The sequence below is a fragment of the Falco biarmicus genome, chromosome 1 (genome assembly GCF_023638135.1).
Source record: "Falco biarmicus isolate bFalBia1 chromosome 1, bFalBia1.pri, whole genome shotgun sequence".
Classification (NCBI taxonomy): Eukaryota; Metazoa; Chordata; class Aves; order Falconiformes; family Falconidae; genus Falco; species Falco biarmicus.
The window spans coordinates 5,139,088-5,160,730 of record NC_079288.1 but is presented as its reverse complement, the minus strand read 5'-3'; the positions used below and the strand labels follow the sequence as shown (position 1 = coordinate 5,160,730).

At 41.8% G+C, this 21,643-nt stretch overlaps 1 protein-coding gene across 1 annotated transcript; it reads right to left on the bottom strand.

The window, feature by feature from the left end:
- Window positions 1-13,615: 13,615 nt before the first annotated feature.
- On the bottom strand, window positions 13,616-20,346 carry C1H17orf67 (chromosome 1 C17orf67 homolog). Its single transcript, XM_056348545.1, has 4 exons — window positions 20,212-20,346; window positions 19,429-19,529; window positions 15,688-15,827; window positions 13,616-14,153 (listed from the first exon to the last, which is right to left on the bottom strand). Exons 1-3 carry the CDS (start codon window positions 20,264-20,266, stop codon window positions 15,711-15,713), a joined length of 273 nt encoding a protein of 90 aa, XP_056204520.1. The 5' UTR covers window positions 20,267-20,346; the 3' UTR covers window positions 13,616-14,153; window positions 15,688-15,710.
- Window positions 20,347-21,643: the final 1,297 nt, after the last annotated feature.

Genomic DNA, 21,643 nt, shown 5'->3' with positions numbered 1-21,643 from the left:
TTCAGTTCTGAGACACAGCCTAGTGATCATTTCCCAATCCACTGAAATATTGTCCTAGTTCTGTTGGGCTTAGGGGCAACATGCAGTATCCAGTTGAGTTATCCCAACAGCAAAGCCATGCTTCAGTTGTGGCTCCTGGGTTTCCTCCTTTCCAAAAGAAGCAATCTGTGTTAGCATTGTGCTTGGCTCCGACTGCGTTCCCCTCCTTGCTGCCTGGCTGTCTCCGTGTGCAAGGGGTGCCAAACCAGAATTCTTCAGCCCCCCTTCCCAGCCCACCCGTTCCCCACCCGTCTGTGTGGGAATGGGGAAGGGCCACTGCTGGGACCTGCTGCACTAGCAGCCAAGGTAAAAGGAAGGTAAAACTCCCACTCCCAAACTCTACCACAAGACAAATATTCTCAGACCAGCTACCCAGACAGGGCAGGTTCAGACCCATGGCAATAATAACTTGTGTAGCATCTGTGACTTTTTCTTTAATGTGATGTAAAAAGCCCTTGTCTGTGGCACATTTTTGCACGAGGCTTGAGACCAGAATGCGCTGGCAAAGGGAAGCATCAAACCCAGTAACAGAACAAGAAAAAATGCAGGATCATCCTGGAAAGATACAAATCTTCCAGGTCAGTGTTTTGCATTTGTTATTGTTTGTTTCAGTTTTATCACAGAGCTGATGGTAATTATTGCTGGTTAGATGCATCTTCTGAATCCAGTTGACTGGTGCGGAACAGCTTAATAAACTTCACAAATTTCATCCTCTACCATTGCTTTGATCGTAATAGGTGAGAGTCTGTAACACTTGCTAGCAGTTAGTACTGCTGTATTCCACAAATCAGCCCATTCAGTAAGGGCAGCAGAATTTGGATGCAAACTGGTACACGGATTTGTTATTTTTTTTTCCCCTGCCACAGTTGAAGGCCAATATGCCTCGATATCCCTGAAGTCAGTGATCTCCCCAGGTTTATAACAAATGAGGGTCTGGCCATTCAACTTAAAATCCCTTGTTGGAGAAAAAACATAGTCCCAAAGCGGGGTTTTATTTTCAGATAGAACCTCCAAACTCAGCTTGTTAGGACTTGCCATGAAGAGTACTATCATAATACTAAAATTTGGTCCGATGGGAAATACCTGCACTATTAGGATAAAACTTAAGGTGACAGTAAGTTTTACAGCTTTACTGTCACTATGCTCTGAGACAGATAATACACAGAATTTAACAAAAGATTTTATGATACATACTGGATGTTCCTGCAGAGATTTATCTTAATGGTTTTAATAAAAACACAGGAGAAAGACACTTAGCTTCTTACTTGACAATTTTTTTTAAAAAAATGTGCTTTCTTGCTTTTTTAAAAAAAATTTTGGTAGCTTGAAATGATTGTTATTCTCTGAACTGCTCTGGTCTGTTATATTCCCTTCCTGCTCTTGGAGCTAATTTCTATTTCTTTGTCTCAAAAAATGATTGTATTTGTATCATCTCCAGACAGGTCACAGGAGGTACACTGAGTGCACACTGGATATGTTACACATCTGGTTTATATCCTCCTCCACTGGGCCACTTCATATCCCAGAATGCAGCATTTCTGTATGGTTGCCATATATCAAAACACAAAGACAGACACGCAGACAGTGAAGCTAAGTGGACACCGCTACATGAGACAGTTAGAAATTCAATTAATTTCAAATAGCCACTTTCTTTTAAGTGCAGTTCCTGAATCTTGAAGTAGAAGCAATATTGAACTGTAAAACTATGCAACACAATGTCAATGTCTCCATTAGGCAAAAAAGGCCAACAAACTGGGTATTCTGGGTTTTCTTTGCAACAGCCCGTTGGCATTTGTATATAATCCCAAGAGACTCATTTTAGGGATGGAAAAAAGAAATGTCTATTTAGACAGAATCTGTGGCGGTCTCTCATTTTCATGATATGCACCACAACAGAGATTTACTAGCTGGTTTTTTAGGTCACTTCTTGGAGGCCCATGGACCATAGTTCAGGGGCTTCAGCAGAGGGGATAATGTATGTCCTGTAGGTGACCAAAGCACAATCACAGTGAGAAGGCAGACCCTCGGTGCCCTCAGGCTGGCATCCACTGCCCCTGCTCTGCCAATTCATCTACTTTCCTCTTATGAGACAGGACAAATCTTTCTCGGTCAGCACAAGACAGTAGCTCTGTGAAAGGGCTGTGCCAACGGTAATCCCTGAGGCACCACCTCTGCGGGCCAAGAGAGCCTCCGAGCACGGGAGAAAGAAGTACTTGATGCTGCCTTGGGCTTCTCTGCTTCTGGCACAGTCTCACTGCCAAAGTGTTTTGTCCCATAAGCAGGTTTGGGTTGGCCTTTTAGCAGTGACAGAAGCTTTCTTTGGGTTATCTGTAAGTTCAAACTAATCTTTACTCAGATCCGCGCGGCTTTTCAGACTCGTGCAGTGACAGAAGCCAGGCAAGGTTACAGCCATCACTCGATGCAGTGACCTGACATGGAGGCAAGCAGGCAATGCCATGGACTGGCAGACAGGCCGACGGCCAAGCAGACGGCTGTGCTGGGCAGCCCCAGAGCAAGCAGGTCCGTGAGTGACGGGAGCGTGTAGCCCCTCGGCACTGCAACCACCCTGTTAAACGGCAGTGTCACAAGGCAAGCGGGCATCCCAAAGATCAGCGCTCAAAATTCAAAACTCTGCTTCTATAAGCTCTTGGGGTTGAAAAAAAGGTCCCCTGTGTGTCAGACCTGGGCCCTGGGAAGGTGTGACAGGAACGGGAGCTGGCTGGGGCAGCACAGGGATGAAACGTGCTGGGAAGAGGGACGGCACTGATTGCCCATTGTCTCCATCCTTCCATCCACCCCCCCCAACGTATGTGCACACCTGCACCTACACACCCAGTTTCACTATTGATTTGTCCCTGGATTGAATTAAGCTGAAGGATCAAAGAGCAAAGCTGGGACGCTGTTTCCACACAGACCGTAGGCAGGGGCTCTGCTCTCAGAAGCCAGCCCAGTGTTTGTCCCTGCTGGCCTCACCTGATTCAATCAAAATACAGCCAAAGGCCTTGTGTTTCCAGCCCTCGCTCCCTCCCGTCACACCCCCCTCAGCTTTATTCCCGCTTGGGCTCCTTCCAACTTTGTCCCCTGTTCTCCAAAATGCCAGAAAGTGTAATTCCTTCCCCCAGGATTGGCATGTTAAAGCTGGGAGCAAAGACATTTCTGCCTGGTCAGAGGCAGGGAATATCTGTTCCAAACACTTTTAAATAGGCACATCAAACTTTATGACACTTCTTCTAGAATAGTGGATTCTATTTTCCTTGTATAAACTTTGGTGGAACGATTTTCTGTGCCTGCATACATGTGGACTGCCTTATTCCTGGTTTGGGGAGGCTGGCTCTCTGGTAGTTGAGTGGTGCACACAGTTTCTTAATGTGAGCTTGCGTTTTTGGAAGCATTAAATCTTCAGTTTTACCTTACGGTTCTGTTGAAAGTATGGCTCTTAATAATAATACACCATTGTAGAGCTTTTTAGTTAAATGCAAACTCTTAGTGCTAATTTAAGCAGAAGTAAGATACTTTATTTACAGGTTTGCTCAGGGTGTGCAGTTCATTATTCCACCCTGAAAATTTTAGGACAGTTGAGGTGATGTATTTATAGTTCCCAAGTACCCCAGCCTAATAACAATCAATTTGAGCTGTGGCATGCATTGTTCCTGTGATAGCAAAGGAGATCAGAAGGTGAGGTTTGGAGATAGTAAAATCTGGTCATGAGGCAAATGAAGTGAACAATGTCTGAATGCTAATGTTATGGTAAATGCTGATCTCCCTGATTGGCAGTAACCACTATAATTGCAACATCTAATCAACTCTGTCACCACGTGGGTGAACGCAGCCATTGCAGTCCAAAGTAGTAAGTTGTCTAAATAATGTATAGCAACGTTATATGGGGAGGTGTTTGTACACCGCACCATAGCAGGACCTGGGTTTTAACAGGGAACATCACTTCCGTAACTGAATTCTAAAAATAAAAGGAAATTTCCAAAAAAAGCATAAGCTAATAAATGCACAGCATCTTTTGTAGTCATCCTCTGCTGATAGTGCTCTGTAACCATCTCTCATAGGATAGAAATAGCAGAAGAGCAAAGCTGAAAATAAATGGGACACGTGCTTAAACTGGAGCAACAGTTAAGGAAAAAGTCACCTTGCTGTCATTTCATATATTTTCTTGTCTTGTTTAATTTAAGGAATCATGCTCTAAAAAAGCACGTTTTGGTATTTCTGTTGTCCTCGTGCTTCTCTCTCTGTGCTGGTGATTTACTGTGTGTAGCCCAGAGCTGTAATCCATTTCTTCTGCTCAGGCAAGTCATTCCGGGCACATGTGTGTCCTGCCGCTGACAGACTGGTGCCACAGGTGCTGTTCGCTTCAGACCTGCTCTGGAGAGACTGTGGTTTCAACAGCAAAGCTGTCGGCGCATGGGGAGCAGAATTAAAAGCTTGCGAATGAATTACCTAGGTGGCTTGCACATTCGTTATCCCTGGTAAATAGGAAATAGGTGAGTAACTGAGATGATAGAAGTAGCCTCCTCCTACCCCTTGGCAGCCATGAATTTCAGACCGTGCAGGATGATTCCCTTCCAAAGTGGAACTGAAGATGCATCAGCAGTCTGAGTCCGTAAATAATGCTGCAGCCCTTAGCACACCCAGGCAGTGTATCATCCATGCTACCCCATGCCTCTCGGGGTGGATCCCAGCCAAAGTTAAAACAGTGCCCTCTGTTCAGTGCACCATTTGAAATCTACTGTCAGATTACTTTGAGAGAAACCCCTCTTTCTTTCTTCCTTGGGTAGGATGAAACACTGTGAGTATCTTTGGGGTGAGTTGCCCCTAGGTGCAGCTGGCGTGATTATTACACAGGATGGCCGGTGGCTGAGCTAAACGAGACAACCACAGCATGCACTCTTGGACACGTTACTAGTAATGGGTAAGAAAGCTTTAACCTCCCTGGGCAGTTTAACCACAGCTGCAGAATTTCCCCAGTGGAGGAAGCTGTGCAGCTGATAAAAGCACCCTTAAACAGCAGGGAAGTTTCCCAGTTCACTAAAGCTGGTGTGGAAGAAAGCACTGGGATAGTGCGCTGCATGCTTAAAGCTTGAGGTGAGAAAACGAAGACAAGTCTGACTGCAGAGCTCATAATCTATTGCATCTGTAAGTAATTCTTTACTGAGGTTGAACTGGAAAGCTGTGATACAATCACACATAATGAGTTCTGTAGGCATGCACCAAAAAACAAATAAATTGGCTTACTGTCAGCTGTAGGGATTTTGGTCTTACTCTATTTTTGTGATTGTTCACTTTGCCGAAATTCATTGCATTGAAGTGTCTCTTAAGAAATGCTTTTAGCCCCAAAGCAGTATTAATATTTAAAATGTTTTTCTCAAGCAGTGCAACAGCTGTGCAATGTGAAATAGAAGACATTTTTCTCTCTTTCCCTGAGCAGCTCTAAAGCATCAAATGGTAAACAGAGAAGAAGGGGAAAAAAAAGAGAAATCTTTTTTTTCTGCTATGGCTCTTATATAAAAAACAGATATTAACACCCCACCCCCCCAAACCTCCTCCAGTGCTATAGATCTGACGTTAGCAAAACTTTGTGTATCACTGAAATGCCCTCAGATATTGATGACTTTAAAAAAAAAAAATTACTCTGGGCAGAAAATGTTCTTGAAAACCTTCATTTCTGCAGCTGGAATGCTGAAATGCAATTCAGAACCACCAACTGTTGAAACTTAAGCTTAATGTCTGTAGTTTAGAGTACATTCAAATATATGTAAATACATACATATATAAAAATAAATATAGACACAAATCTCCTACATTTATTTGTTTTGATTTTTGCTTTGAACTGAAGTTTGTTGCCTGTGAGCCTAAAATTGTGGGGTTTGCAACTGGAAAATTAATAAATGTGCATGCATGGTTGGCCAGGCTGACAGCAAGCTATGACCTGCCATGGTGTCCCATGCTGCCTCTTGCCCTCAGACTTTAACCTGGCCCTCTTCAGAATTGCCAATAAATTTCAGAATTGGAAAGAACAAGGTATGTCACATATCTTGGAACTGCTCCCTCCCTAAAGACACAGGCAGGATCTGCTGTGTGCAATTCGTATTTCAAGCTTTTCTTTGTGTCCATGGGGGCTAGAACCATGTGTTCTAAATGAGAGATTCTGGTTTCTTCATGTGGCTCTAGGAGATAATGACCAGTAGTAGTTCAGCCTTGTCCATGTCAGACAGATCTTAATACCAGCCTGTTGGCCTCTTCTGTGTTAGTAAGGAAATGAGTATATTTAGGAGTTACCGGAATTGTATTTGGTAACAGAAAAAAGAAAAAGGTTGAGTACCATGTCCCATAGCATCTTTATTCCTGTGGAAGGTTGGACTTCCAGGGACAAGAGTTACTCGTATTTTACAGAACCAGATCCTGATTATTTATTTTTTAATTATACTTCTAAATTATTTCTTTTTCAGGCTCAAGGCTTCTGATTCTTGTGGATCAGGGTATTTGGCTGTTGTGCAGTCTGAGACTTCTGCAGTGACCTATTTGAAATGTGACTCGCGATAATACAGTATCGCTGTAGTGTAAAATAGTAGCGGTAGATAATGCAGGATAACACAGTGAGGACAGCGTGGAATAACCTAATATAGACTAGAAACGAAGCAAACCTACAGCTGCACAGTATTGCTACGAACAATTCCCTATACGTATGTATGGTTGTGGGCCACAGGTCTAGCTGGTGTTCGAATGAAAGGGCATGTCTCCTGATACACTTCATTTGCTGTGCAGAAATCTTATTTAACCCTAAATACCTGACAGTTGCTTCCAGGAAGATTTTACTTTTTGAACATAACATTTGAAAAGATTTTTGGTTTTTAAGTCATTGCAGTTTCATTTGTAGAAAGGCGAGGAATCCAACACATCCGACTGAGCAGGGCTCCTTGATGGGTTGGGATGCTGCATGAATAATAAATACATCCGCAGACTCAGAGTAAATACTCAATGGCACATAACTAAGGTATAAAGGAGTAAATTTTCTACAAGTTGGCCACAGATGCTTTGTCGTTTCCCAGTAAATTAAAGAGTCTTCCATTGGACCTATAAATTTGTCATACTGGTATTCTTCCATGACTACAGAAACAGCCTGACCCTGCTTTGATGGAGTGTTCCATTCCCTACAGATAACGAGAGTCCAGTGCTGTTCCTGTGTGTACCATGGCACCAATAAATTGAGCATAAAACCCTTTTTGCAGCTCATCCTGTGGCTGCCACTGAGTGTTAGTCTTTCTTTTTTACTGGGTTTTTTTTTCCCAGAACATTGATCAGCCTTTGCCAGAAAAAAAAAAAAAAAAAAAAAAAGTGCTCTGCTCATTACTTATAGGCTTATGAGCCATGTTTTGATAACAGAAGTGTAGGAGTAGGATGGAAATCTTTCTCCCATTATGAATCACGGTAGGTCACCAATATTCCAAGCACAAGCTGATTCAGAGGAATGGGGCTGAAGGCCATACTATTAGCCTGGATTAATTTCAGACTTCAGATTTGTCTGTGTCAGAGGTAAAACTGCTACCTATTTTGCTTAAAATCCTGTGGGTTTACATGCCTTACCCCTCCTCAGGATACTCTGAATGTCAGATCTTGCCCGTGGTTGCAAAGGGTCTCCTGGGGGAATGGATCAGTGTTGTGCTTTGCACAGGAGACTTCTTGCACGGCGCTGCACTTATGGAGCAATCCCTGAGCAGTGCAAAGAGCAGGTGGAAGAGCTGGGAGAAGGAGGAGAGCTCTGTCCTTATGCCAGGCAAGGTAAGGCCAAACCACGTGCTGTGAGGATCTGCCACATCCTGGGCGAGATTTGCTTGCACAGGAAAATGTTTGGGGTTTTATTTTTATTAAATATTTATTTAATATTTTATATATTGCTCTGTGGTTGGGGGTGGGGTGGGGGGGTGAGGATTCTCCCTCCCAAATGTTCCACAGGCACCTGCCAGGCTCTTTGGATAGCTATGGACAAAGATGCTGCCACGTGGAATTCAGAACTTGACAAGTGTTGAATGGTTTTCAGCCCCAGGAGAAAAATGTTCAAAGTATCACAAGCACAGGTGTCTGAGCATAAAAATAGCCATGCCAGTGCTGCACAGCGGTTGTTTCTGCATAATTACCGAGGATCAGATTTTGAGAAAGCTCAAAAAGTTACAATTTTTGTAGATTTTGGGTACCTCCATAACCAACAAAAATAAATGGACACTAGTAGAATGCCTATTCTGAGAATCTACTTTAGAATTAAAGGAATCATGACCTAGGAGGAGCAGATAAATCCCACCTTTGTTCATTATTAATTTAAGAATGCCTTATTTACATGTGATCCGTTCCTATTGCTGCTAAGGCTTGCTTTTATGTTCGGTGCGTTTTCTATGCAGGAATGCAGCAAACCCTGTTTATTTAAATCACCCACGACTGATTGCTCCTCAGATCCCTGTGAGGTAGGTGAGCTCTACTATAGTCATCTTATGGACCTTGCTTGGCCCAGTGTCTCCCAACCAGAGAGGGGCAAACCCATCGTTCTGCAGGGCTTAGTTTAAGCTGTGCCTCTTACGGATCGGTAGAGGCTGCGACAACACTCAAAGGAGTAGATTTGTCTGTTAGGGCTGGTTTTGGCCAAAAGTAAAACTGGCCCACCAACACACGAGCAATCTGCTGGTTGAACTGGGTAAATCTGTGTGCTAGAACTGCATATCTTAAATAACTAGGACAAGCTCTTACTCTGCAAATAATTATGTATGTGAATAATTTTTCTGATCTGCTTGAAGTTTATTACTGACATTGGAACTAATCCTATACAGTGTATGGGAGGTATATAGAAGTACATCCTGATCGCATTAAGTGGAATGTTGGGCTCTGTTGGTGTCTGGACAGTAGAAGTGCTGTGGATCTGATAATTCAGGCATTTTGTGGGCTGGATTCTGGTCTCTGTTCCATAGGCACTATAGGCATATATTCAATTACACCAAAAGAGTTCAAGAGCCAGTCTCTAAGCTGAATACGTTGTGAGCATTTGGAGCATTTTGCTCAACTGATTTTTTAAAGCCAGTCAATACTTGCTCTTCTCTGAAAAATGTAAAATGAAGCAGTAGTCTGCCCCACTTTTTCCTTGGTCTAAGATCTCCTGTATTTAAGGTTGGCTTACTCAGTTTAATAAAGGCATGTGTATGATGCTTATGTTGCATACATTGTGCAAGACAGAAATGCCCAAATGAATCCTGGGATCCAAATCCCCCCAGATTTGGAAAAAAAAAGTACTTCAACTGATCATCACTGAAATATCCGGGGGGGGGGGGAGGGGGGGGAGGGGGGGGGGCGAGGAAGATGGGAAGTACCAAGATGAGCTTGAGATTTGCAGCAATACCAGTACTTCAAACTTTTGGTTTCATGTTGAGCCTACACTAGGCTGGACATGCCTATTTGATAGAATAGACAGTTGTATTAGCTCAAAGTTCATTGAACCTTTTCTGCTTTTTACTGTTTTTTCATTTTAGTACACATCTTTACCCCCAGACCTGAAAAAGGATTAAAATGCCAGAAAGGAGACAGATCACTCAGCATTTCTAATCACATACCAGGAATCTCAAGACACAGTTCTCACAAGATTTTCTACTCTTTATAGACCATAAAAGGCTCGGATACCCTTCTGAAGTCCACTCTGATCTCTTTAGTCATTAAAATTAAGTTTTTACTGAGAATTTAAGCTAGTTTCCTACTGCAGTGATCACAAATCCAGTTTCACCCCACAGCTTCAGAAGTTATTTATGCATTCATTCATTCACTAAGACAGAGTAACAAGTCTTCATTCAAAACAAGATTCTAACATTCAAACCAAGGCTGTAACTATTGCAAAAAAAGCCCCAAAGCACTGCAGGAAAACATTTCTGTTATTTCATTTTGGAGTGTTATAGGCATTTGCTTTGTCTCTGTCTTTCAGGTTCACTTTCAGAAATGCTCCAGAGAAGCAGTACTGTTGTCATGGGCAGAGGGGGACACTCACTTGCTTGGCCTCCATGAGAAGCAAGCAAATGCTCTATCATCTAAAATATGAACTGGTGAGTTTAATTTTGCATTTACCATTACCTTCACCACTGTAGAAGTGCATTTCAAATAAAGCAAGTGATTAACTTGCTTTGAGTGAAATTTCTGGAAATTCCAGCCTTAGTAAGTAAGGTGAACAGTACTTCTAGTACATGTTCTCCTGAACAGTAAACTGGTCTGGTTGAAGTAGCCCAGTAGTTGAACTGCTGCATTGCTTAGTGGCAATAGTAGAACTGCTTAATACACCGTTTGTCTGACTGTGATAAAATCTTCTAGCCTTGGCCTTGCTGAAGAAGTTGATGCTTTCAAAAATTCCAGCCTTTGTCTCTTTGCCCTGAACAGTTGTGTATTGAAATTACACTTGATATTATTTATCTACTCTTTATAGAGGTGTACTACATTTCAGGCCCTGGGCACAGTATGCTTTTTCAGTTTGGGTTTGTACAGCACCTAACACAGTCCTTCAAGCTCCTAAAGATAATAAATGTAGTAAGCTAATGTCATGCTGTGAAAAGTGATGTTTTTACCATATAGTAAAATGTCTGCAGATTACATTTTGGGCTTACTGAAGGTAGATCAAATGGGACCTACTCTGAGAGGGAAGAGCTCCTGCAAACACACAAAATTCTTTCTTAGGATCTGTGTTTGCATGGCAGGCAGTAAAAAGTCACAAGCCACTACAATGTACTGTGCAGAAATCTTCAACCATTTCTTTCTATGGCATTAATTAAGCGTACTCACATAACCAGGCAGATCCCACACTAACATCCACAGCAGTCTTGGATCCAAAGGGGGAAAAAAATCAGCCATTTGCTAAAGGTCTTTTTTTTTTTTCTTGTACGGTTCAGAGGTGACTTCTTATTTCAATCATCTGAGCTGAACATTTTAGGAGAAGAAGTAAAAACCCAAGAGGGGAGAAGGGGGGATGCAGCGTTTGGAATCAAACGGCCGTTGGGGGCTCTGATGCCGTTTATACGCAGAAACAGTGGCATCTAGTGGGCTGTTTTTCAGATGAGAAAAGACAGCAGGCACTGAAATATAAAACAAGTGAGCGATTAAAGCCAGTGATACGTTTATCTCTTTCACAGATGAAAGATTTTCCCAAGTCTGTTGTAATTCTTTTCTGCAAAAGCATTTGGAAACAAACTATTTTGCCTCTTTTCCCATCTTCAGTATACAACTTCCACAACACTTGTTCTTCCTATTTTCATTATATTAAGCGCTCCCATGGCTTTTGCTTGCAAATTCTAATTACTTAATGTCATATAGACTGTCATAAATCTTCACCCAGTAAGAAAGCTAATGGTTTGTGTGCATGTGCACAAGTCTAGCATTTTCCCCCAAGATGTGACATGGAGAAAAATAAACCTCCAAGTAGTCCTTGAACACACTTGGTCTAGTTCAACTTTGGATGATTTCAAGCACAACATGGCTTTGAAGGAAGGATCTGTGTAAAGGAAGAGAATAAAAACGCAGCAGAGCAGCCACACTAAGGGCTCTGAAAAGAGCTTGATTACATAATTTCTGTAGCTATAACTAAATATAATGTTTATGCAGTGTTAACTTTTTATGCTAATTAGTATGAGTTTTTTCACTGCTGAGTCATAATAAATGTTTGAGTTAGTTTATTTATACCTGACCCTAAGATCCTGCTCTTTTATTAGTCTGCTGGATTACATGTAAAACTTGTATATATTATATGGACCTACAGAAATGTATAATAAGCAGGGTAAGGGGCTGCAGCATCCGTGGCAGGAGTTTAAAGTAGTCACACTCATGCCTTCCCTCTGTCTTTATACTTCACTGTTTGCCAGTGCTGAGCAAACTTAAAGTCTTCTGTGCTGTCTCTCCCTTGGCTGTCTCTCAGATAGGTTGAAGGGTGTTTCTCTGTTTACTTACAGGGCCCAATTTAATTTGTATGGATGGAGAACTTGGCTGCTTAAATCTAGCAGAAGAAGTGGATGTCTTAAAAAGCAGTATCTTGGCTACATTCTTCATGATCACAAGATTACAGAGGCACTGATAGGCTTCAGACTAGATTTTTCTTCTTTTCCCTCATAATTTTCTGTTCTCTCTCTTTTTCTTTACACTTTTTTCTCGTTTTATTCTCTGTGTTTCAAACTTTCCTGTGTGATATCTGCTGTTTTTCTGGTCTTGATGTACCAGGAGGTACTTCAATGGTCAGTTCTACTGCAGAACAGAAGTGCAGATACTTTTAAGAGAGTTTACTTTTGTAAAGAAGCCGAAGTGCTGGAATTCTAGAAACACTGGTAGTGTTGTTATTTGAATCTGAGTGCAGATACAAGTTGGCTCCTTTCGCCTGACACAAACTGTGACACAAATTGCATTGGCCTGGCACAAATGTGGGCTAAAGACTATTAAGACTACACCAAAATTTTTCCTCTTATGAAGTGGGAGGGAACATGGAACAAGGACCTGGAAGTACTTGACCTTTCTATGTTTCTACTTTTCTCCCTGTAAATTAGACTTAATAATACTTTTCTCTGGAGCTACCTATATGAGATCCTTCAGCCCTAATGCAGAAAAACAAATTTAGAACTAATAAACAATCTCTATTCCACATGTTTGCTTTAGGATTAGCTCAGTGTTACTGAGGTGGACCTAGAAGCTACTATTTAGCCTTACTAGTTATCTAACTCATGACTGAATATAACTAGGTGGGAGTTCTTTTATTTCAGATAAGTACTTAAATCAGTTTTCACTGGGTGGAAGTTGGCACAGTTGGCATTGGCATGAATTTTTCACTGCACAAGAAAAAACAGAGACAGGATTTCACCTAATGACTTTAACTTCAATAGAGATATGCAAATTGATATCTATGTATTGAGAGTAGTATGAGCGAGGCACACAATAGCAGCCTGATTATACATTTTTACACTCCCAGATTTAATCTCTGATTTCATTTTGACAGTAGGGGAAAGCAAGCCTTTGATGCTTTGAGATTTAAATTATTTCCTTGAGTCATCTAGGAAACCTCTTACTGGAAGGAAAGTATACTAAAAGGACTGTTGATCTATTTCAGCTTATCAAATGCCCTTTGCAGCAATAATTACCTTATGCATCTTCATAAAACTGTGGTTTATTTTGCTAGCAGTCCTCAGGCTCTCAGTGTGACTGCAGTGAGGAACTCTGAAAGTTACTTTGGTCCATTCATAACTAATTCTATTGCCATTACGGATCATACAAGAGCCATCAAGACATTCATGCTGTTTTGCAGATGTCACATGTTTACCACCTGACTTTACAAGATATTCTATGCTAAGACATAAGTTACCAAGGCATACAGGCAGAAAAGGGATGGCTGGATACATGTGCCTGATCTGGCAGAATCATAAAGGAAAGGGAAAAGTAGTGCAGAGAAACTACAAAATGATTAGACTACACTGCAGTGCTTCCCAGCTGATGATCCTGGGAAGTCCTCTGACATTTCCTTAGGACTTCACAACACCAAGCCTTGCTTCCAGTGATTTTTGTCAGCGTATATTATGGGAGGCAAAGGCCATCTGAAAATGGATTTGAATCAAGCTTTTATTATGAAACAATACATGAAATACTCATCAGGCAATTAAACGTAGATTAGTGTTGCATAAATGTTATGTCTTCATACAATGTTGTTTTTAACCTAGGAAACTGTAATTAAGGATTCCTCCAAAGTCCAGAAAGCTGGTCTTCTCTTCATGCTTATATTCTCCAATTTCCTATGGATCTCTCCCTCCAAGTTCCTTTTGCTTCAGGCAGTCTAAACCTGTACCCTTAAAAAGCATACTGTAGGACTAATCAGTGATTTATTCTTGTCCATACCTCAGAAACTGTGGAAACCCTTGGTTGATTTATTCATGCATGCAATCATTACTGGTAGCAAATATATGGTGGTCTATAACATATCTAGCCATTTATAGTTGGAAGTTTTGCTGTATCACTGTATTGCAAAGAGGTTCGGCTCTACAATGAGCATGCAGCCAACGCAGGAATGATCTTGTCCTCTTTAACACAACCGTAATATATATCCTCTTCAGCACCCATGAAAAGATCTGCAGGAAAAAAAGAAAATATAATTAAAAAAAATGCTGACATTGGCCATACTAATAATGTATAAAGGGCTTCAAACCATTTAAGCACTTTTCTAACATTAATTCTTCACAATTGCCTGTAAGCAGTTATTGTGAAGAAATGCAACAGCTAAGTGAGCCAGCTTTCAACTGTGTCTCAGCTAGAAGATTTTTTTAAAACTGCCAACTTACCTCCCAGGGCTAAGGTCTGGGAATTTTATGGTTTTCGTTTTAAATAAGTTTCAGACCTTTGTCTTATTTTGAATTAACATAGCTCCATCAAAGTCTACCACAACATCCAGATCTTCAAAGGTATTTAGATATGTACAGGTACAAGTAGATAGCAGAATTTTAAGCAAACTTTCTGCCTCTTGAAACAGATCATCCCTGTCAGACACCGTCTCTGTATTCCACTGCTTAAATTCTTTTGAAAGTACAGAGCTAAATTTGCAACTTTTACATTAAAAAGTTAACTGTGAGTGATAGAGCATCACTGTTATGTTGATGATTCAAATTTATCCCAGTTGACAAATTTCATGTCTGCTTAAAGAATGCAAGCAGGAAGGCTTATCCTGTGATAAAAATACACAGATGTAGGTGTATCTTCTTTTTTTGGCATCACAAACAGCTGTTGGGTAATTGGAAGAGTTTATGATTAATACTTATCGTTTACAATCCTATATGCTCCTTACCTCAATACATCATTTTTTTTAATGTAGCGGTAAGTTGATAGTGCGTGCAAAAAACACAGAAGGAAAAAAAAAAGCATGACCATATCACAAACCTAACGTGCATGGGGTACTACTGGGATGTGTCATTTTGTCACTGATTGGCTTGTGAGTAGTGCCTGGTTTCTGAGCTGTGCTTTGGAGTCTATTTTCCAATTGAATTCTGTGATGCATATGATAAACAGAGGCAATAAAGCAAATGATGCTGCCTGTTACACTGATGTTGGAAATCATAAACAGAACTAATAATCTGTGCAACTTCTGTGAAAATGTTCTATGTTAATGTTTACCAGCATGTGTACTAAATAATGAAATCCATTTAAAAAATCAGCAGCTAGCAAATTACTATAGCTGTGATACTGCAGAACAGGCTCAACTCCTAGCAGGTCAGACTGCATCTTAAGTATCTCAAGGATGACAAGATTAATCCTGCCATGGTCCTACTAAGAGTTAAGTGAACAAGTACAAAACTTAAATAGATGAGTTGGAAAAGGAGGACAAGCAGACAGGAAAGAAACATTAATAAGAATGTTGTGCAGTCACCAGCTTACATCCATATAGCAGAGAAATGCATAACCAAATGTCTTATTAACACAAATAGAACTACACTGACACAGCTGATCCTAGGGCACTTGTGTTCCCTGCCAGTGCTCTGTTGCCAGGCACCTTTCAGCACAAGGTACTTGCTCCAGCCATTAGTTATTTGCTCCTCTTCCAGTTTGTGGCTCTGCCTGTTATGGAGAAAGAAATATGCACCATAAAAAAAAAAAAAATATATATATATATACCAATTGAAAGGTAGACAAAACCATTAGATCGGATGCACTAAATCCCTGTTGCAGTGTGGGTAGCAATGTGGGTTTAACCAGTGTTCAAGGAATTGCTCTTCTGATCTCTGCTCCAAGCGCTGGAGGTAAAGCATATACTCCTATTTAAAGAAAAGAAAAAGTAATTTCATTATGACATTTAAGTCTAATGTCAGGCCAATGAACTAGGAGAATTTTACAGCTTACATAAGAGCAATTAATTTACCCCTTAAAATTATCAAATATAGTGAAATGGTGTTGCTAGTCAGCTTGCTCAACCTAGCAATATGTAGTGAATGATATCACCCAGATCATTAAAGGTGTTGCACCAGAATTTCACAACAATATTTATAAATAAGGAATTCTTCATACACATTTGCATTTCCACACAGAAGCCTTTCTTGGTGCTGAGGGCACAGAAGGATTCTTAGACAGGTCTGTTGTAGCCTCTTTTGAAAATTGATTCCTGCTGATTAAAAAACATTAACCCCTTATAGGATCATGTGGCAGTACTCTGAAGGCTTCTAATAAGTAGCATGCATGAGCGCTGATTGTGCTTTCTGTGATACATAAAATAATGTGAATTTCCCATACTCCTTTATAGGAGGCTTGGTGTAAGCAACAAGTTATTGAACTAAAGTGGGCCGTGTACCAAAAACTTGACCTTCACAGGACTTTTAAAATGTTACGTCCCAGCGCATGTGGGCTGGTAAGCTTTGTGGAAACTAGATTTTGCAAAATAACCCCCCCACTGCTTTGCACAGTAGGCGCCGTAGGAATGGAAGCTGTAGCATAAACCCTTTGTACTGGCCAAGAATTCCCGCTGTCATCCAGTTCTCTGCTCTTTGTGCTGAGCAGAGGGTGACTGGGTGCCAGCAGGAAGCATTGGTATCCTGCCTTTTACTGTGCTTTCTCTCCTTGCGGCACAGGGCGACTTGGCTCGAGTCCCCCGTGAGACTGCATTATGAACTTACGGAGAACAGAACTATATGACTGAGAAGATGCGACATGATAAAAAACAGGGTCTCAGTCAAAGTAAGATTAAAACATGCTGATAACATAAATGATATTTTTAAAATAATCAGAGATGGCAGATCTTGCTGTCTGTAACTGAACAGGCTTTTTGACTGAAACAACACTGTAGAAGTCAAAAAATGTCACAAAGAATTGCAAATTAAATTCCCCAGCTCAGCATGATCTGGCCTAGTACAAAAAGCTTTTGCTTAAAATAGATGAACGAAGGTGGGTTCATCCCAGCATTTCATTCTGCTACAAAGAACCCATACAAAATCAGTTTTTCTCCTGCAGACAGCAGTAGAACTGTGCACAGGGGTACAGCAGCCATGCACCTTCATTACAGGGAAAGTCTTCATGTTCCACAAGGCAGAAGGGGATAGTTTTTTTATTGAAAGGTGGTTCCTTTTCTACAGAAAACCTCGACATTTAGTGAGAAAAACAAATACTCTTACGTTTGAGGTTTCTTACAGAAAACCAACATTGCTGTATAGAAAAAAGGAAAAAAAAAAGAAGGTTGGAATTCCTCAAGTGTTTGCTACTAATCACGTTAGGATGGGAAGTGGCAAGGACAGAGCCACAGAAATCAGCCATCAGACACACCTCTAGCCCTAACTCCCTCTACTCTCCATCTAGAATCATCACCTATCTCAGCTTGGAAGACCCATAAGGATCATCTGGTCCAACTCCCTGCTCCTCACAGGGCTACCTAAAACTAAACCATAGGCTGCGTTGTATGTACACATGTAACTTCTCGCAGTACAGGATATAATTCAATCCAACTTCTCTACTGTTCTATTTATTTTGTATTTAATACATGTTATATTTACTATATAGGATGTTATATAATTGTGGTGGTATATTAAACATAAGCATAGATGGGAGCTGTATTCCTGCTGATTTCTAATTTCTTACCCAGGTGGCCAAGGCGGCAAACAGCATCCTGGCTTGTGTCCAAAACAGCGTGGCCAGCAGGACCGGGGCAGCGACCCTCCCCCTGCACTCGGCCACTGGTGAGGTCACACCTCGAATCCTGGGTTCAGCTTTGGGCCCCTCACTCCAAGGGGGACGCAGAGGGGCTGGAGCGTGTCCAGAGACAGGCAGTGGGGCTGGGGCATGAGTCTGATGGGGAGCAGCTGGGGGAACTGGGGGTGTTTAGTCTGGAGAGGAGGGGGCTCAGGGGGGACAATACCGCTCCCCACAGCTGCCTGACACGGGCTGTAGGTGGGGGGGGGTCGGTCCCTTCTCCCGAGTAACAAGCAACAGGACAAGGGGGAACGGGCTCAGGCTGCAGCAGGAGGTTCAGGTTGGATGTTGGAAACATTCCTTCCCTGGAAGGGTGGCCCAGCGGTGGAGCAGGCTGCCCAGGGAGTCAAAGCACATAGATGTGGTGCTTAGGGACACGGTTCAGTCAGGGCCTTGGCAGTTCTGGGTTAACAGTTGGAATTGATGATCTTAAAAGTCTTTCCCAACCTACAAGATTCTATGATTCTAGTTTGCAAAAACAAGGCTCATTTAACAGCAGCTTAGAAACCAACCCAGTCCCGAATGCTGTGGGCAGCAGTGAAGCCCGTGCCTCTGGGTTTTGGCTCTGTCGTACAGTCTTCACGGTGCAAGGTGGTTAGCAAGCATGGTGCAGTATCCTTGTGACGGCTTTGATTTGTTGTGGCCTTCACACTCAACAGAGAAACGTGTGCATCGAGAGTGCTGTGTGGCCTGGTGGGTTCTTTTTGGCTGATGTACAATAACCACTGGAAAACCATGAGCTATGTCCACAATCCTGGCACACAGTGAGCTCAATCCTGCCAGGCACATAGCACTCCGTGTCCCATGGAGCTCAGAAGTGTTCAGCACCTTGCCGAGCTGAGCACCTCGTATTCATCACACATGCACAATCTATTGTGTGCTTTCTAGCTTCTGTGGGTTTTGGCTCTTCAGAACCATGTAATTTTAGCACAGCTTATTTACTTTGGAAAGAAATAGGCAGTAATTTTAAAATACCTTAAGCACCTCTTGAGAAGTGCAGAATTATATGTTACATCTTGTCAAAGCAAGTAAAACAGAAAGCTCTTTAATTCTTCTTTTGTTATAATATGATTTAGAAATAAATAAATGTAATTATTGCATGCAAAAACAATTTAGTTGCACTAAAGCTAGCAACTAAAAACTTGTACACTATCATAACAAATCATCCTATCTGTAGCATTCATAAATAAATGAATGAAAGTAAGTGATTTTGAAAGCTAGTCGAGAACTACCTCAATCTCCACACTGACCACTGACACCTACATCTCCTTTCTGCCTTGAGTGCAGAATGTACTGTAAGCAGAAGACATTTCCTGTTATTTAGTTTTTCAGGAACAACCTGATGAAATCCACATTTCTATAAATGAAAAGCTACTTTCTTCTCAATAATTTAATCGGCATTTTTAAACCATGATAAATAATTTCCACATTCTGCAAGCGTACGTTTCCTGAGCAATATTCAGCACTTACAGAATGCTACTTAACAGTAATTGAAAGAATGTAAAAAAGCTTTTTTAATATTTTACAGAAGAAGAACTCAGCTGCTTAAAAGGGTGATAATCATAACATATTGCTTGGAATTAAATCTATAGAAATTTAATACTAAGCACAAATGTTTTGGAGATTTTGTTTGTTTGGGGTTTTTTTAAGTTAATGTAATTTAAAAATAAGTATCATCATCACCCTCATTGGCTCATCAGGGAAACCAGCTTTTCTCGGTCTGTCTTCACGACGAGTTCTCAGAATCTGTTTGGCATCTTTTTCAGTCAAAATTGGTGAAGTGTCTAAAGACAGAAAAGCAGAAATCAGTTCTGAAATTACCAAAAAGTTAATATTTGATCTGTCAGTTGTAAAATGAAATGTCTCCAAACCTGATTTTTGTCTATATACAAAGTGTTCTTTCATTACAGCCCCTTCCCAGGGGATACTGCATTCCAGGAGATATGAGTGGAATTTTAAACCATTTTTATACTTGTGCTTTCTCTAGTTCTACCAGTATGAAGCAAACCCTACATATTCATGTTACTCTCTAAAATGAGGAAATATAACAGCACCATCTAACCACTGACATTAGTAACTCTTCCAATTATTTGTTCTTTTCTGTGTTGCTTTACTTAGGATTATTTTTCAAAGTAATGAGTTAGACTTTTGTTGCAAAGGACAGATTGCATTGAACACTTAGCTTGCAGGACCTTGGTAAAATAATATTAAAATAGTAAGGTAGTAAAATTAAACTTTTTGATTTTACAATAAATGACTACAGTGTGGTAATGCAGAGAGTGAAATACGGAATACAATAGCATGATTGTTAAAAATCAAATCATGGAAAGCATGCAATGCAAAAATAGTTAAGTATCAAAAATTAAACAGGAAGATACTAAAATACAAGGCTGACAAACTAATAGTATTATAATATGCTCTGCAGCTCTACATACGTACACAGGTTTGTTTTATGTAAACTCCTACCTGTAAAAGTGGTCATCAGGACCAAAAAGGAGACAAACACAAGAAATGTCTTCATTTTGATTCTGCTTTCTCTCAGTCTGTTCCAAAATGCGTAACGCTGACTGAGGCATTAGCTTATTTGACGTAGCTACGTCAGTCACAAATGTTTGTTTATGCTTTAACTAATTTGAGCGATAGTATGATTTTGAAGACATCTGGCCTGAAGCTTTGAATTAGGCTATTATCTGCTCACACATTCTCAGCATAACTCTGTTCCTGAGGGAAAGAAAATAGCAGACCTTTTTTCCACTTCAGGCTTCAGAGTTACACTGGGTATTTAAAATTTGTGAAAACAGAACAGATCACCTTACTTTAGCGTAGCAAGCAAGAGTTTCGGGTGCCTCAGGTAAACGATTGTTTTTGAAAAGAACCAATTGCTCGTTACTGACCGTTAATCTCAAAGGTGGCTGCAAAGGGGCCCCTTTTGCAAAAATTGTCTCTTCTACAGCACAGAAGTAGGTATTAATGTGGTTTTACTCTAGCAGAGCCAGATTACCACTGCTGAAAAACACAGCAGAGATATTTTTTATCAAATTAATAGAATGTTACAAATGAAAACTCATACGGTTCTTCTATTTTCAAGACAAGTTAGTAGGAAACAGGATTATAAATGTCCTTACTAATAAGCACAGTGTGAAGTAAGAACACAGGTTAACCAGTGTCGTTGCCAACAGCTTGTTTTGGTTTTGAGCACCACTGGCACCACCATGTGCAGGAGAAGAAATGTGTCCCTTTGAGAACAGCGTATGAAACGGGCACCCAGCACGATCGGCAGCTCTCGCCCAAGGGACGTGTGCCACTGGCACTTGCCCTAGGAGGGGACCGCGCAGCCGCCCGCATTGCCCAGCACATGGGGGCTGGCCCGCCGCTTGCCGGCCTGGCTGCCAGCCGCCCCCTCCTCCCTGCCCGTCTCCTAACAGAGCAGCGTTCATCCCGCCGGTGCCGCTGTACCCGCACAGGGCAAATGGAGCGGTGGGACGTAGCACAGGGCCACAGGGCTCACCAGTGTTCTGATTCAGGAAGGTTCCAGAAACGGGAGCACGAGGCCAGCGGGAGGCCTGGCGCTGCAGCGGGCGGCTGCCTTGGCCCGGGCCCACGTCTCCTGCCTTGCACCGGCTGGCGCGTTACTGCCAGCTCCGAGCCCCATGGGCACAGCGGGGAGGGCTGGGGGGTCGGGGGCCATGGAGGGGCCGCTGGGGCTGGGCCGTGCCCCGCTCTGGCCTCCCTGAGCCCCCTCCCTCGGGGGCCTGAGGCACCCCAGGCTGCGGGGGGGGTGCCCTTCAGCGCAGGCTTTGAGATACCGACAGCCCAAATCCCAGGCAATGCCGCGCGGACGGCGTGGCGGTACGGAGCTGTTCAAGGCACGTTCCGAAGGTGCAAGGCCCTGCGCCTT